Below are 18,801 nucleotides of genomic sequence, written 5' to 3' on the forward strand. Positions count from 1 at the left end.
GTAAAAGTCAGACAAGTTCACTGAAGCACTATTTGTGACATTTATGACATAAGGCAAGCTGGCAAAGTAATGTGGTCACTCCAAAAAGAGAAATAAATGAAGATGTAGTGTAATGGGCACAATATACTGAAATCTTCAGTTACAAATGTTCTATTTTTCTTATGGCAAAATTACATTAATTGTGGTTTACGAAAAACCATTTAACTTCAATTTTGCAACTCAGCAGACACAGAAGAAGAACTGGAGACAAGGCAGATCAACAGTTCAAGAGGACAGGATTGCTGCAAGTCTCCAGAGATAAACAATCAATGAACATTTGTCAGCACAACTGAGAAATTAATGGTAACGTAAGCAAATTCAGTAGTAGCACTGCTGTCTCATGCAGAATAATGAATCACACATTTTCACTGCTGGAACAGGAAAGCACACAATACATTATGGAAAGGGAAAATGAAACATAATATATATTCAGAACCATTTTAACAAAACCGTACTTAGAAAAACTGAGAAAATTTAAAGTAAAGCAAATTATTTATATAAAAATGACAGTGAAGACAGCTATGCCATTTTGCAATTACTATACTTTCAAAGAGAAGTACACAACCTTCGAAAAATTAACTCGCAGTGTTTTGCATCTCCATGAGAGCTCGGATCTCAATATTTGAAAGCTGTGGATAGTGCAGAACACATAATATTTGTTTTATGGTTTAGTAGTGTTAAGCATGTCATACAGTCATGCTTTTCAAAGGCTGTTTTGCATCTTTAGGACCAACAACGTATTTTTTAAAAAAAATAAAAGAGTTTTGTGATTAATAAGAAATATCCTAAAAGCAAACATACCATATGCAGGCAGGCTATTTTATTCTGTTTAACAAATTACAGAATATACTGTATATTGATGACTTCAAGAGTGGGTTGCTGCAGTGCAACTCTATGTGGGGCTTCCATTGCACTTGCGAAGCTGCACTTAGTGCAGGATGCTGCAGCATAGTTGATGACAGACACACTACCCTGCCAGCATACACTTCAGCTCAGAGATCTGCACTGGCTGCTGATTTCTTATCAGGCCTTGGGACTCGTTTACTTGCAGGATTGCCTTATGACCCTGCTCCATGCCCTCAAGTACTTTTTTTACTTGGAATGTGTCCTTGAACAGAAATAAATCCTTGAGCTTGCCTGGACAGAGTGCACACATGAGGGAAACCTCTGGCTTTTCCTAGTAAAATGTAGCCTACTATACAAAGGTAAGAACTGCATCCATTGCTCCATGCTCTTTTGCCTCTAGCCCCAGTGGCAGAACGAGTCGATTGGGTGCCTGGGGCGGAGTGCCTGGGGTGGGGCAGGCAGGGGCAGGACGCTCTGTGGGACCTCTGAGGAGTCTGCCTGTCTCCTCCCACTCAGCTGCCCTACAGCTGAGGGGAAGGCAGTGGGTGGACTGTTTGGGCAGGTGCCCAAGCCACCATGTCACTCCCAGGAGAGACGCATGACTCGGGCGTGCTGCAGGCCCTAATACAGTGAGTGCCGCCTGGCATTTTGTCACCACCTCAGTGGTGACACCCGGATCAGTCCGCCCCAACTGCACCCCCTTCCTCCGCCCTTGTCTAGCCCCACCCACTGCCATCATGCACTCTCTCCACCACCACCACAGGATAACTGTGAGGGAGTGCAGCTCTCAATCCGAAAAAGATTCCCTGCCCCTGTTAGACTGAATAGAAGGAACAGCCAGAATATCCTCGTGGTTATCTCTCATTCCATGAGATGTTAAAACCGCCACCCCAGGAACCAATTTGGATGGGCTTTCCCAGTATGAAAGCCCAGAAGATTAGGACCAGGCACTCAGATGGGGCTTCAGACAAAAATGGATCTGAACTGCTAACTAAAGCCAAAGTTGAATAAATTGACTAATGTACAGTTCAAAGGCTTTGTCTCATTAACCACTCTTAAAACCACACACTCATTAAAGCGGAGTTTTAAACCAAAGCATTTTCACTTTGTGGTTATATCTGTGTAGGACTGGGCTGAGTTGGGCTGCGAGATTTGCAGCATTTTCGTTGCCTTTGGTTTCATGGTTTTATCTTTTATTTTTAAATTGTTTTCATCCTACTTCATGGAAAGCTGCCCAGAGAGCAACATGTTACGGGGCATTAGACAAATGTCATGAATGAGTGAATAAATAAATATGAAGCTTAAAAATAAAATAAAAACCCCCACAAGATCAGGAGAAACATGAACAAACAGCAACAAAAATGTTTGGTTTGAACAAAGCGCCAACCCTTGGGAATAATTGCAAAGTACCTTCTCTCCAGGCGTCACTGAAATTCTCCATATGCAGTGTGTATACGAAGGGTAGCCATTTGGAAACCCAGGAGAGGAGAAGTTGCCTGTAGACTCTTGCAGTGTTTCTCCACACGCTGAAAGAAATTAGATATTATAGCAGCTGAGGGTTGCCTGACAAAGTGCAAAGAAATTGTGTTTCTTCTTTACTGTGAATAATTAACAGCAGAGGCAGGAGATGCTTTATACAAAGCAACATTTTTGAAACAATCCGACAAGGACATTTTGTCCTGTCCAAAACATTATTTCCATGTCCTTTCCCCTTACTTTAAATCAAAATTAAAAAATTACAGCATGCCTTTAAATGTCACTGCTGACCATCAGGCAAGTAAATAGTAACAACAACCTTATGTTTCCACACAACAGAAAAATAAGTGGAACAATTGTCATGATGCTGAACACTAACCAGAATTGTTCATGTATTTTATATGTTAGATAAGGATATATTCATATTAAACTAGAAATTATTTTTAAAAGATGTGCATAAATTTCTTGTAACAATACTGATAATAAAGCATAGCAAATATAACAACCAATGACATTTATTTTATTGCTATACCTTATTCTTTTACTCTATTTCCTACTTAGCTGTCTATCATACTGTTTCAGGGCAGAACGGGGTTCTGACTAATTTTTCCCTTCCCAGTGAATTTCAGTAGAAACTGAAGTATTTATATGCCATTAAAGTTCATTCACTTTTCACTCCAGCTTATCTGCCATTTATCCTTATAACTTTAAATCAGCTATTTGTTTCTCCTGTTGATTGGGTAGCATGGGCTGAAGGACAGCTCTTTGAAGCTCGTTACCTTGCCATTAGTAAGAGTAAGATCAGATTTTGCTAAAATACTCTGTCACATCCATTTTGAGGACATTAAAATGCCATCTGCTACTCATTGAGGACTACAAGCATCATCATTTATCCATATTTTGTTGTATGATGTAGCAATCTGTGATGGCTGAATTGGTGGTGGTAACAACAACATTTGTACACTACCTAGTGTCCCACATTGTACATCTGGTACACTGCTTAGAACGTACTGTATTTTTTCGTGTATAACACCCCCCCCGTGTATAAGATGCCCACTATTTTGGGGGACTCGGAATTAAGAAAATAGGGGGAGATTGCCACGTCTGGCTAACACTGCCAATATCACATGTAGCAGAAGCCGAAAATCGTCTGCCCAATTGCCGCAACAACAGCCAGTCAACCGCAGCCCTCGCTGCAGCCACCAATCACCCGAAAAACACAGATGACAAACTCCTACTCGAAGCTGCAACCAATCACCCTTCCCCACTCAGAACTACCCATGTATAAGACGACCCCAATTTTTTAGATCTCCCTTCCTTAAAAGCACACATTCATAAATTCAGGGTTCTGCACTGGAAAAATCTCTGACTAATGCAAGAAGACTTAACAAAACTGTGAGTTTAGACCTGCAGACAAGAAAAAGCTGGGTACAAAGTTGCTACTGTTTGGTGTAAAGTTATTCAATTTCCCCTGTAATGTCACCTCAGGACAATTCTGACCATAAAAAACCAAGATGTAATGTTTGCTGAAGATGCCAAAATGGACTTTGAAGTTATGAAAAATTTTAAGACCTCTGTCTGGTATATTAAAATTAAATCTGACCACAAAAGGGCTGGGTATCTGTGTGAATAAACCTCCTCACCCCACCTCCTGGTAAGATATGTGTTTACTCAGCCTCGTTTTTTGAACTATACTCGCAGTATATCTGACTGGTAAACTAATGGTTGTCTTTGTTTATGAGGACTGTAGATACCTCTATTCATTTAAGAATGTTCTATAAGATCAGTCAGATGATTTCAAAATTAGATGGTTGCTGGCTAATGTAGACAACTCCATTCCTATAGATAGCTTTATATGCACTAAGAGCAAAAAAGTTACAGGCTACTTTTTTGACCCAAAGCATAGTTGACTGTCAAGGGGATTTTTTAAAAAATCTAAATGATTTGGGGAACTTAACTATTTCAAATTTTGACAACTTGCATATCTGATGTTTAACTTACTCTTGGATTGCCTCATTTGTTTTTGTGAGTTATGCTGTAATCGCCATTGGCTACAAACAGAAATCTGTCTGTCTGAACATCAGATCAACAGTAAATGACAGTGTAAGAGCTGCCAGCTGGCAAGATTACAAGTGTAATCAAAAGTCAAATTAAATATAAATGATTTGCAGAATCTTTAAACATATGGGAGGGGGGAAACCCACAGGATTTTGTATAAAGACAGACAATAATGTTCAATAATGCTAAATCTTATTTAAGGTTGAATGAGGCAGTACATGAAAACACAGGACTTAAAGTATATGTTGAGGAATAAAGACAAGCCCTGGCTTAGCCTAAACCCTTTTCCTCTCTGTCTCTCCACAAAGCACACATCACGTGGCATCTAATCAAAGTATAGCTGCATATTAAGTAATGTATTCAGTACCACATCAAATGACCACACCAGTTTATTTTTAACACCGCGATTGTTGGTAACTCCACTAAACTGTAGAGATTAATATATTGGGGGAGGAATTCCGTGTAGCACTATTAAGATTGTTCCATCAACAAAAGCACTTATGCTTCCCAGAGGGAACAATCTCTCTCCTCTGCCCCCACAGGGAACAGATCTAGGGTTCTCCAAGCCCCCCAGAGCTGATGGAGCACAGGAAGGGAAAGAAAAGTTTCAGGGCCTGAGATTTTCTGTCAAAGCACTGGGAAGCTTCCCAACCCAGGCGTGCATTAACATATGGAAATATTTTTCTTATAGGCTTTACTAGCTATCCCTTTGCCTGCATTTCCTTCATTTCTTTAGCTTAAAGCCATGTCAAAAAAAAAGGGCATTTACCCCAGTTATTCCAAGTGTCCAGTGCAAATGTCCTATTGGCATTAATTGGATTAATTCAAGAAGACCTGCACCACCCCACAAGCCCTGCCATTTGTAGCTAACTGATCTAAAACATAGCTTGCTCAGAAAAGACCATGATGCCATTTGTCACAAATTAAATGCTACCCTTGACAAATTTCATATTCTGCTTTTGGTTAGGCAACACTTTGGTTGTCCTAACTGAAAGGTGAAATTCATTACAGTGGGTCTGTAGTTCCTAATGTTATTAGTTAAAATTCCAACACATGAGAATTCGAAGGATTTCAGTTCATTTGGTACTGCCAAAATTTGCAACGTACACATTATTTGTAAGCTTATAAAATGGCTTGCTGTTAACAAACTTTAATTATATGTTACAACCTGTTAATAATGGGTTTCATTATGCTGAAGTTAGTCCTTAGAAAACATGAATAAGGCACTGTAGCCCCTCTGCTATTTTTTAATTTACATTTCTTTTTAAATATAGTGAAGGGGGTTACAGTGCCTTATTCACAATTCCTAAGGACTAACTTCAGCATTTTTCACGCCACAAAAACCTATTACTTACTTACTTACTTACTTACATACATACAGACACACACACACACACACAGAGAGAGAGAGAGAGAGAGAGAGAGAGAGAGAGAGAGAGAGAGAGAGAGATTAAGAAACTTTATGAAGTTTAACACAGCTTTATATTGCCTGTATTGCCTGGTTAGATGCCAGTTCTTCTACCATGAGTTGTTTCTTTGGCATGCTTATATCACACATATGCCTTGTGAATTGTTTACAATAATTATCAGAACTACTGAGTGGTGCAAAAAAAAATGCTCCTGAAGGGTAAAAAAGATACCGTATTTTTCGCTTTTTAAGACACACCAGACCATAAGACACACCTAGTTTTTGGAGGAGGAAAAAAAGAAAAAAATATTCTGAATCTCAGAAGCCAGAACAACAAGAGGGATCGCTGCACAGCGAAAGCAGCGATCCCTTTTGCTGTTCTGGCTTCTGGGATAGCTGCGCAGCCTGCATTCGCTCCATAAGACGCACACACATTTCCCCTTACTTTTTAGGAGGGAAAAAGTGAGTCTTATAGAGCAAAAAATACAGTACATAGCTGAAGCTGGGGGATGCTTATCTTCTTCCTTCCCTCTCTAATTGGTTCCTCTGAAACAGACAAGAACTAGCAGGTGTGAGAGATTAGCATCACACAAGCATCACACATGCTCTGTGTTGTAGAGGCAAGGGCTGTGGGCAGGAAAGAGACGTTACACATGGACAAGGGTGAATGGTGACCAATCACATTTTTAGGAGGGGAGATTGTGAGAAGATGCTGTTAAGGCTTCATGGATCTAGGACAGGCATAGGCAAACTCGGCCCTCCAGATGTTTTGGGACTACAACTCCCATCATCCCTAGCTAACAGGACCCGTGGGCAGGGATGATGGGAGTTGTAGTCCCAAAACATCTGGAAGGCCGAGTTTGCCTATGCCTGATCTAGGAGCTAGTTAACTGATCTGCAAGAGGGGGAGAGTGGCCAAAGAAATAAAGTTTCAGACCAAGTGACCAAGGTACTACCAAGACTCTCTGCAGCAAGAGGTCCAGACCAAGCATGATGGTTACTGTATAAAGAATTCCTGCACAAAGAGCTGTTCGGTGCAATTGTTTTGCAGGGCATCTGGATTCCGCTGCTGAGATATGTTAAACAAACCCATCATTCATCTAAACATAGCTCCAGGCTTAAAGTACAATATCTTAAATAAGAACTGAGAGAATGAATCATGTTTTTCCCCACTTCCTTATCCAGCAAGTGAACAGCTACAGTAGGCAAGCACAGAAATGCCATATGAGTCAGTAAATTCAGATCCAGGCCATTCATACCTTAGTGCCTAATGTCCCAGAGCTACCACACTTCAAAATGCCTCCTATCTCAGCTTTCAAATATGCCTTAACTGCCTGAATGAAAACCGATTAGAAACGGATTATTCAAAACTATCCGTTAGCGCTCATGAATTCTGCAGGAAAGCATGCTTTATTGGGCATATGTTTTATGGTGCGGTACCTGGACATCTGTACAGCTTTCTTGCTTGTGCAATATCTCCTTTACTTAATCTCGTGCGCTGACCAATGGCTGGTCGGATTCCATTATCATCACGGGAAGGAAGGATGGTGTCCAGAAACATGCCCCTAAAAAAATTCAAAAACAAAAGAAACCCGATCAGGTTTCATATCAAACTAAGCTATCAGAATCTAACTTTTGCTTATGTTCTTGGCCAAATTAGATCTTAAATAAATAAATAAATAAATAAAGTCGAGAGTGGCTTGCTTGATTAAATTGGTTTGTTGTTGACAACCATGCAACAACAGTTTGGTAAACTGTTCTGCTCAAGTCCCTGTTCCTTAGCAAACTGTCAACAATTCCGAACATCAATTGCTCTCGTGCAATGAAATTAAATTAGTATCAAGAGCAACATATCCCACACTAAACTGTTAGTTTTCATATAATTAGTACAATGAAATCTGCTTCAAATGCTGCTTTTGCTTTTGAGGAACCATAATCATTTTCTTGTTCCCAATCATTTCCACAACTGCTTGAATATATGCAAGGTAGATTATGCTTATAGACTGCTTTGATCAGGTGCTGTTCACCATGCTAGCATACTTTATTCTAAGCATTTATTTGTCAATGCAATCTTTTAAAAGGGTCATAGGTCTATCAGAAAACTCTTACTTTTATAATCATAGTCAACGGTACATGCAATCTTTTGAACTGTAGTGGAATTTATTACGGGGGGAAATCAATACATAAAAAGCCTGCCTGTCTATTGGGGGGGGCACATTCAAAAGACATGCATAAAAGAACAAAGTCAGATTGATTCATCCTGTTACCAAGCACCATGAGTGCTTTCTGAAGGTTTCATTTTCCATCACAGTAATTTAAAAATGATCAAATTAGTGTCACTCACAATTAAGAAAAGATCTAATCTGCACGAGTAACAGAATTTCTAATATATAATGGCTGGGAACATTCCACATTGTTCCTGTTACTGGCAAAATGTTTTATATAGCAGCCTGGAATAACCTTTTTTCACCTTGGCACCTTTAGACCTTGTGTTCTGAGAAGCCTTATTCTATTTTGCTCCCTCCTAGTGACAAAATAGGACTTGTTCCTGTTGAAGGTAATGGCTATGATCTAGCAGCCTAGCACAGGAAGTTCCCCATTGTCTACTATGAACAAAAAAAACTCTGAGAGCAAGGGAAAATTTTTCTTTTTTTCTTTTTCTTTTAAAGTGGGGATTACTGTAAGACAAGTCTAAGAAAAGTCTATCAATGATCATTATGAGAACATACTTATAAAATAATCAGACATATCTAAGAGAACCATTTTCACAACTATTAGCTTGAGGAGCTACAACATGATAAACCACTTTGGTCAATTGCCTGAATCAAAACTACATCTATAAAATATATACACAAAGAAGAATGGAATTAAAAGTCAAAAGGTATAACCTGAGACTCCAACCTTGAGAAGGTGTTCCTGGCATAGTGCATAATGCTATCAAAATCATATGGCTCCCCCAGAGAATTCACTTCTCCAGGCTCCATCTTCAAAAAGTTGTACTCCTGACCTATAATTCATAAGCAAGATCTCATGTAAGCCTTTCCTAAAAAGAAAGAGAAAAACAGAAGAAAACAGAAGTCCCAGCCCTTCTACTTACATACAGTACTGCTGTGCATTCACCTCTGACAATGAATGAGTGAATATATCCACTTTGGAGATATTTAGACCTCCTCAGAATTCGAGACAACCCAAAGTGGTCTGAGATGGAATGGGCTGATCTTGAGACTTTGGAACCACCTCAGGACTTTTGTAGGATGTTTTATTTTTATGGCCCAGTACAATGCATTTTAGTATCTCCTGAAGCACATCCAGCCTCTCTATAACTGGACACATTAGGCAGAGAGAAAGGGAGGCAGGAAAGGAGGGGCACATTAATTTTTACCCTCTATCCTAACTTTTCCTCTATCCATTTGTTCGGAGCACTGAATGGTGTTTCTGGGCAACCTTGACCAATTCCTGCCACAACATTGGGATCCAAAGGTGAGTTTTCACATCTTACAACTATTGCAGAGTACTGGTGGTATAGTGTTTTTTAAGGTTTGATGCTATGCCCCTCAGGAACAAATATTACATTTATATGTCAGACTCTCAGGTATCACCTGTTCATAACCTGGCAAGTTCGCCTTAGCCATTCTTCATTCAGTCAGAGAAACTCAATACTGATGAAGCCAAACGTTTCTGCACAACTATCAACAGCTTTTTGATTCATTCTTAATGCAATCATTCTTAAATATCATTTTTTACCTCATGAATCAAATTATTCTTTTAACAGCCCTAAGAAACCCCATCTTACTGTGCTACGTGCTATGCTGAATAGGAAGAAAGCCAAATGGAGACAAATATTCTGGGACTACTTTCTGTCCTTATCTGACTCATTCATTATATGTTCTTAATGTCATGTTTGCTACTCTGACTGTTGCTGTGGGAACATAAAAATCAAGGTTTTTTGATGCTGTTAACATAATGTGGAACTGATTTTGTAACCCATTCCTACACTCATTATTATTTATTATCTACAGCATATTTTTAATTTTCAAAGGGCTTTATCATCTTCATTGGAGCCTTGTACTACCATGTATGAACATAATTTCTACCATCACATAGTTTCTCCTCACAACCAGCCCTTTTCCATATTCTACTAGCTGCTCCTATTCTTCATTTCCAAATATAGAGACATTTCTCTCTACGCACCCAGGACATTCAAATGGTTTCTCACAGGGTTTAAAGATGTAGTTCACTCACTCAAGTGTTAGAGAGAAATAAATCATCTGCAAAGATGCCTAGGGGCACATACCTTCAATATAACCAATTAACAACAACAACAGCTTCTTCAAACAAGGGTAAACTGCCAAGGAGGCAGCTTGAGGTTATGGAGACTGCATAAGCTATCAATTGCTTTTACTAAGTATTCACTGTATTAACACAAAGTACCCCTTGCATAATAGGGACGCAAGTGGCGCTGTTGGGATGCGGGTGGTGCTGTGGTCTAAACCACAGAGCCTAGGGCTTGCCGATCAGAAGGTCGACGGTTCGAATCCCCACAACAGGGTGAGCTCCTGTTGCTCGGTCCCTGCTCCTGTCAACCTAGCAGTTCAAAAGCACATCAAAGTGCAACTAGATAAATAGGTACTGCTCCGGCAGGAAGGTAAATGGCGTTTCCGTGCGCTGCTCTGGTTTCGCCAGAAGCGGCTTAGTCATGCTAGCCACATGACCTGGAAAAGCTGTCTGCAGACAAATGTCGGCTCCCTAGGCCAGTAAAGCAAGATGAGCGCTGCAACCCCAGAGTTGTTCACGATTGGACTTAACTGTCAGGGGTCCTTTACCTTGCATAATGCAAATGTCTCATATAAACACCCACTCTGAACAGCACAGCTGAATTTTGCTGTTTTAGCACTATCCAGTTAAATCAATGTGCAAGAACCTCAAGAGCCGCAAGCAAATAAAATGGGGCAGCATTTTAAAATATAAGACACCACACTAAAATATAAGAAAGCACACTAAAATGGTCTCACCTGGCTGGATGTTTTCTCTGATGATGGTTACATGATCATCTCTGTCTGGTCTTGTGTGTTCATGCCAAAATCCTATCACATGTCCCAGCTCATGAACAACAATTCCAAATTTATCACAGTTCTTGCCAATAGAAATTGCCTGAGGGCCATTACCCCTTCGGCCTACATAAGAACAGCACCTGTAATTTAGAAGAAGAACACGGATGAAAACTTATGTGAATATTGCTCGTTGCCAAAAAGGTGCTGCAATTTGCATTTTAATCTTCTGAAAACCATTAGTTTTTCTGTGGTTTGTCAAGAAGATTAAACTTTGGCTCTCTCTCTTTTTTTATATAAAAAAGTAAACATTTAATTGTACAATTTTCTTCTTGGAGATAGGGGTGGAGGTATAAGAAGCATTTGTTTTTACAGCAAGAATGCTTAAAATCATATGGTCCTTGAGGAGGTCAGCCAAAATTAATTCCATCACCAGCAAAAGTAAAAGACTGACAAAGGAAAGCATTTCTGAGTAAAAAACAGTGCAACGTCACTTCCCCCTCAAATTCTTTATCAGTTTAATGTGGGGCGGCTGCAGATACATTTAAATATTTTTTAAAACCTAGTGATTTGAAAATCATTAAATATGCTTTCAAGTAGTGGAGAATTCCAAACTGTGATATAAAACATATTTATAAAAAGAAAGCCATTAATTATTATTTTTTCTAGTCAGTTCTAACACAAGCCAGACATGATGACAGGACATTCTGGTATCACTTAAAAGCTTTAATAGTAGCTACCATTGATGGTAGCCTGAATAATTTTTTTGTCTCTGTGGCACTCTGGGAGACCGGCTAATCATTTCTTCCTGTGCCAATTCACCAACTTAAATTCCTCTTGAATTTCCAGGTATTATATATGATGCTTAGATGCACCTTTTGCCAAATAACTTTTTTAAAAGCATAAAGGCCCTGGGATTTCTGGATGGTAGTAGATTTAGCCAATTCCCACCCCTTTACTTCTATTTTGTATACCACTTGATAAAACCTCTAAGCAATTTAGGAGCACAGAGACATGACTAATGAGACTGAAACAATTATTTACCACGGAGGATATAAGCAGGGTTGTATCCAATTAAGTCCAACTCAGAGTAAACCCACTGAATCCAATGGACTTGTGACTTATGACTCACTCATTCACTGATTTCAGTGGATCTGCTACGAATGTGACTCAGCAGAATACAACTTTTAAAGCAATGGACTTCATCTGGCAGTTGGGGAGACATTAATGGGTGATGGGCTACAACAGCAACACTACAAATAAATATTACAAAATTAAGAAATGTGTCCCCAAATACATGTTGAGGTTGAAGGGTGAGAAGTCCTAATCCCCTGATCTTCGCTGCTGGAGGGGTTTAGGATATGGCAGAGGTGGTCATCTGCCAACATCTGCTGGTTGTGGGTGTTCCAGAGGCCCCCACGAAAAGTGTTGCCATTATGAAACTACAGACCATTGTGTTCCCACCAGTGGCATAAGCCACAGGGCCTTGAACTGGTGGAAGGCAGAACAAAGCTGCCCATGGATCTACCAGATCCAAAACTGATCCCTCCTGCTGAGAGTGACGCAATTCAGAACCCTCATCCAAAGAAGAAAAAGAAGAAGAAGGAGAAGGGCCCACATCATCTGTTGTGGAAACTGCAAGCACAGGGCTTGCTCAAGTTTGGACTCAGTTAAGAATAGCAGTCCTATGGAATAACTTTGGGAAGTCCAGGAAGTCCAGGAAGTCAATGCCCATACCACATTCTCTGAACTCTACAGTGTACAGGACAATCTTACTGTGGTTGAGCTGCTGGTCTGTAGCCTCCCCGGTTTTCTTTGCTTCTGATCTCCTCCGCAATAAAATCACAACGCTTAAGTATCTGCACACGTATTGTTCCCTTAAATTCTTCCCTCCAGGGTTCTCCTGACTGGGAATCATATTGATGTGGCAATGCTCACAGAAATGTCGAATGACAACCTTCTATATTGTCTTGGAGCAAACTAATCCTAAACATCACAGAAATAAAACTTGGAACATGAGCAAAAATATGATAGCCGGATTATGTGGCAGAAAGATTCCATTAGAATCACACTTTGGATATAATGTTCTGAAAGAGGCTACTAGTTCACATGATTTTTGAAAGATGCCTAGGAAATGCCCTTGCCTGAGCTCACCTCCACCACACTACAAACTGCTATAGAATATAATTTTGCCTGAAATACAATGATTCAGTCAATTTAAAGTCCTCTTGGTGTCAATGGACCTTTTTTGAAAAAATACAGTTTGACTCACAGCTTAATTTGAATGAATTAAATACATATATTATGTGTTTGTATAATTTATTATGCAAGCAGGATCCTTTATGTATAAATTGAATATTTTTAGCCCAGAGTAGGCATAGGTCTGCATAAAAACAAGCTTTATGAAAACCCACTTTGCAAAACAATACTCTTTTAAAGCTAATGGGTTAGTGAAATAGAGCTCTCTGTTTAAGACAGGGGATTTAAATCCTCTGAAGATAGTAACTTACGATCAGCTTCTGACCCATTTCAGCAATCCACTGCTTTTTAAGGTCATGTACGTCATGTTGGAGTAGGGGGGGCATAAAGTATTTTAGTGATAAGCAACACATCTTAGGAAAATTATTTTTTTTTCCTTTTTGAAAAACAAAAGTTAATCATTCTAAGTCTGTGCTACATATAATCTCTTCTTCCCATCTGTTCAGCCCCAATATCCCCACCTGCTCCCCCACAAGTGGCTTGCTGCTCTCTGTAGTTCACCAATGAATACATTTGTTACCTTCTAATAGCCCTGCAGATCCTAATTCATAAAAAGCTAGTTAACCTGCAACCTTGGCGTTATTAGCACCACACTCTAACCAACTGAGCTGTCCAGGCAGGAGAAAACAAGTAAGGGCAGGGCTGGGAAAGACTAGTTGCCTGAAACCATAGAGAGCCGCTTCTAGCTAGTGTAGCCAATGCTGAGCTGGATAGATCAATGGTCTAACTCAGTGTAAGTCAGCTTACCTATGTACATATGCAGTTACATTACTGAAAAAGAACTATTAGAATACAGTGGTACCTCAGGTTAAGAACTTAATTCGGTCCGTTCTTAACCTGAAACTGTTCTTAACCTGAGGTACCACTTTAGCTAATGGGGCCTCCCGCTGCCGCCGTGTCGCTGCCACACGATTTCTGTTCTCACCCTGAGGTAAAGTTCTTAACCTGAAGCACTATTTCTGGGTTAGCGGAGTCTGTAACCTGAAGCGTCTGTAACCCGAGGTACCACTGTATTTTCAAAATCATCTGTCCACAGCAGTTTCTTAATGCTCATCACACTTAGTGCATTTTAGGTGCTTCATGCCAATAATTGGTTGTACTTCAAAAGAAAGCAGCCATTATCAGCAACAGAGTCTTAAAATAACCGCCTTACTATAGACTACAACGGGGTCATTGGGACTCACTGCTTGGCGTGGCCTGCCAAGAACATATCTGATTCATCCAATTAAGTGCCTAGACTACCACTAAGACAACAGTACTGAGTCAAAGGGTTAGGAATACAAAAGAGTGATGCTCGAAAAGAACACTGTGGTCTGTGTCACTATTGTGGGCACTTCTGCTAGGTGTGCTTGGCACATAGCCCAGCAATCCTCTGCAAACCATGCCAAAAGCCTGACTTTCCAGATCTTGATTTCTTTAATCTTTATTGCACCAGACAGTAGTTAAAGGCACTAACTATCTATGAATCTCTAATTCCATTTAATCATTCTAGCTGATCAATAATGGCAAGTAAAGTGCAATAATTGACAGTCTGAATGAGCGCAAAACATTCTAAAGATGACATTAAACTTGCTGTTTGAGTAATATATTTTTTTCATGCTCCTGAGAGTTAAAAGCCTAAAGATGGGCTTTAAGCTGATTAGAGGAATTTGGAAACAGAACCAGGTCAAGTGCTTAGTGTTTATTTAGGCAGCTGGACTGTAAAAGGTGTGATAGTCTAAAGCATCTTATACAATGACAGCAGAAGGCTAACATTATATGAACTGAACACACCCTTGCATGAGCACGATGACTCAAAATACCTTCCATCTCTAGTTGCAAGATCATTCACAATGCAAAAGTCAGTTTATGAGATCATCTAGCTAGTCATGTCGTTAATGACAGTTTGCAGTTTGACTTTAAACCAGAAAGCAGAACTGCATATGAAAATTCAGAACTAACTTTGTTTTGAATAAGTCTTAAGATCGTTTGTGAAACACAGACTTTGCTGTCAAAATCACTGTATAATCAGAACGTGGATAAGGGAGATTTTATTGTGGGCCGACCTGGCATTCAACAACAGCAGTTGCAGACTGGAGGGGCTGGCACATGGCACAGGCACTAACAGCCTGTGCTGGCTGCCCCTTACCTGGCCTCCCCCTCTTCCCACACCATACCTCCTCCCACCCAGAACCACTGTAACTGGGCCTCCCACTGCTCTCCCCCGCTCCTTTCCTCCCAGGCACATCACACAAGATGCCCTTACACTAAAAAAAGAATTTTAAATGATATAAAAAACAATTTAAAAGCAATTTAAAAGAAGAAGCCCTCTCTGCTGAGCAGCAGCATCAGTCCTTATAAAACTTGTCAGGCCCTGCCCTGGGCCAGGTGGATTTCATTGGGTCTACTCTGAGTAAAACTAAGCCGGCTACGATTCATAGTTAGCCAGTGCAACTCACTGAACCTGGCCCCACAAGTAGCAGTAGAGCCACTATAAAAGAGTGCCCCCCTCCCAACACAAAAAGATAGTCCAGATGATACTGTGGTCAATGGTATTGAAAGTCACTGAGAGATTGAGAAGAAACAACAGGATCACAGTTCCCCTGTTCCTCTGTCAAAGAGGTTACTCTAAGTAATTATCATTGGTAGGCAGAGACTATTAATGAAACACACCCCCCCCATGGTTTCAACTTCTAAATCAAAATTATTCAAAGGTGGCACTAGAGTTCCTATTTACATTGGAGAGGACTCAGAGAGTGCATCATATCTTAGATTCCACTGAACAAGGGACCTGGATACTAAGAACTATACAACTAGTTCTGCAAAGCAAAGACCTTTTTCAAACAGCCAGCCCTGCATGTTACATGGCAAACCTCCTGATAGCAAGGAGGGGTTCAAAGCCATTGTGATATGGCACAAGGTTTGCCATTCTCTCAAATGGGAGAGAAAAACTAAAATCCCACTGGGTAAGCCTACCAGATAGGGTTGCAAGGGACTAGCTCTTTATATCCTTGCAGCAAGCAGGTTATCTAATACACATGTGGTATACATTGCAGGGTAGTTGCCCTAATAACAACTATGAGTACCACAGTCTTGAACTAGTTTTGACACAAATGCTCATTACAACACAGGGTGCCATCACACATCCATTCTTCTGTAACCAGCATTATATGCTGCAATATGTGTAATAAAAGGGAACGCGGGTGCCGCTGTGGTCTAAACCACAGAGCCTAGGGCTTGCCAATTGGAAGGTTGGCATTTTGAATCCCCGCGATGGGGTGAGCTCCTTTTGCTCGGTCCCAGCTCCTGCCCACCTAGCAGTTCAAAAGCACATCAAGTGCAAGTAGATAAATAGGTACCACTCCGGTGGGAAGGTAAATGGCATTTCCGTGCACTGCTCTGGTTTCGCCAGAAGCGGCTTAGTCATGCTGGCCACATGACCCGGAAGCTGTCTGCGGACAAACGCAGACAGCAGACAGGTCAGGTACCCCTGACCTAATGGTCAAGGGTACCTTTACCTTTATGTGTAATACAACAATAACACTGACTTTGACAAGGTTTAAAGATTTCCTACAAAAACATATAGGAGAGCTAAGTGTAGACCACATGGGGGATGATAAAGTTTCATTTTCAACAGAATTGACTTCAAAGTGTATGTATGCTTACAATACTGATAAATGTGCCTCAGATTCACTAACTGATTTCCCCACCCAATATAAAGCCATATTTAATTACGGAAAGCTGATTACTTACACCAAATGACTACTGTGAGCCTTATTCAGAGCTTTGTATGTTTACCAGTTGGTGTCTATAAAACTTTCAAACGACATAGGAACTTCAGTTTCTGCAAATTCTGAGGTAGCTTTGTACATACAACAGGATACATGTAGAAAACTGTTTCAAGTGTTGCAATGAATGGTAAAGTCACACATGGAAGCTCCACATACATGTGGAGCATTTGCATACTTGGAAAACCTCAGAAATGGGTCTTGAGTTTATTTTATACTTTTTATATTTGGCTTCAGATAAATAGTAATAAAACTCTTCTCATGTACCATGTGCATGTACGATGCACATTTGCAAAGAAGGCGATGCTGCAAATTGATATTCAATACACAAAGAGGGGATCATTGTAAATATCTTTTAAATTTAAAATACACACATGCACGTACACATACTTTTTGAAAGGACTTGGCTTTCTCCTAAGTCATCTCACTTGCTTGAGTCAACTGAAGCAATTTGCTCTATGCGTAACTTTCTGCAGTGCACCATCTCAACTGGCGCGCTGTGATCAAGGCAAAGAGTGTAGATCTGTGTGCCTTGCAGCAAGAGGCTGGATGATCTTCTCATCTGTTCCAGTTGTGTGCTTCTAAGCATACCACATGAGTACATTAAGCATACTTTCACACCAACTTACCCACAAGGCCTGTATGTAAACACAATGTAACTTTCTTCGTCACTTCGCTCAATGAATGTAACGCAGGTATATTTTTCCCAATGCCGCATTGCCTGCTTGAACATTGCTCGTTGACTGCCTGGAATCAATGTTTGCAATGAAATACAGAAATGATTTTTAGAGAGAAAAAATGTATCCTGTTTCATGCCAACAGCATTCAAGTAAATTTGATGGTTTTGGGGGGGGGGAACACTCGCACTTGAAACAAGCAAGAGTGTTTCAAGTGCAAACTAATACTGGATGCGGGTTTTGGGAAATAAGCAATGAAAACAGTGACTGGCAAATAGTATAAACTTCGCACAGCAAAGGCAACATTTTCCAAAATGTACCCCAATATGGCTTTGTGCTAGCAGAAGTGATTTTCTTGTCATCCTATCCTATCCAAAAGCTACGCTTCACAGCTGGGGGATCCTCTAGAACAGCACAGGATATGGCATAGAGGGCTGCAACTGGTAGGAGGAATTGATAAAAATGGGTGTGTTAAGTTACATGAGTGGAAGTGCTTCCTTTAGCACAAAGCCACCAGTAGATACAACCTTGTGTTCAGAAAGAAATGGGTGAAATGTCAGATCGACTCTTCACCCCAGGTTTGAACATCCTGTGACCCAGAAATGCAAAGACACAGTCCATCACTCACATCTTGTCAAACGTTTGATAACATATTGTCTATGCAAGCCCCTAAGTTGTGGAACTCACTCTCCACAAAGGTGGTATTATTATTATTATTATTATTATTATTATTATTATTATTATTATTATTATTATTATTATTAGAATTTATATACCACCATATACCTGAAAGTCTCAAGGCAGTTCACAGAATAATATCAAAAAATAAAACCACAAAATATTAGCTCCTTCACTACAGAGTTCTTGGAGAATGCTGATGGTAGAGTTATTGATGTATATTTTATGACCTATCCCATTTTTTGTGATTTTAAGTTACTTTAATCTGTTGTAATGGGACGCGGGTGGCACTGTGGGTAAAACCTCAGCGCCTAGGACTTGCCGATCGCATGGTCGGCGGTTCGAATCCCCGCGGCGGGGTGTGCTCCCATCGTTTGGTCCCAGCGCCTGCCAACCTAGCAGTTCGAAAGCACCCCCGGGTGCAAGTAGATAAATAGGGACCGCTTACTAGCGGGAAGGTAAACGGCGTTCCGTGTGCTGCGCTGGCTCGCCAGATGCAGCTTGTCACGCTGGCCACGTGACCCGGAAGTGTCTGCAGACAGCGC

At 40.4% G+C, this 18,801-nt stretch overlaps 1 protein-coding gene across 3 annotated transcripts in view; it reads right to left on the reverse strand.

Moving 5' to 3' along the window:
* Window positions 1–18,801, reverse strand: part of TLL1 (tolloid like 1) — a 129,078-nt gene that overhangs the window by 39,142 nt on the left and 71,135 nt on the right. For 2 of the 3 annotated variants that reach the window (XM_081208769.1, XM_081208771.1), the window contains exons 6-10: window positions 17,531–17,648; window positions 10,840–11,018; window positions 8,729–8,834; window positions 7,268–7,392; window positions 2,296–2,411 (exon numbers count right to left, since the gene is read on the reverse strand). In XM_081208769.1, coding sequence (XP_081064895.1) covers window positions 2,296–2,411; window positions 7,268–7,392; window positions 8,729–8,834; window positions 10,840–11,018; window positions 17,531–17,648 — 644 coding nt within the window. Of the gene's footprint in view, window positions 1–2,295; window positions 2,412–7,267; window positions 7,393–8,715; window positions 8,835–10,839; window positions 11,019–17,530; window positions 17,649–18,801 lie in introns of those variants that run through there. The other variant, XM_081208770.1, reaches the window with a different exon arrangement.

Source organism: Podarcis bocagei, assembly GCF_964188305.1.
Source record: "Podarcis bocagei genome assembly, chromosome: 9".
Lineage (NCBI taxonomy): Eukaryota > Metazoa > Chordata > Lepidosauria > Squamata > Lacertidae > Podarcis > Podarcis bocagei.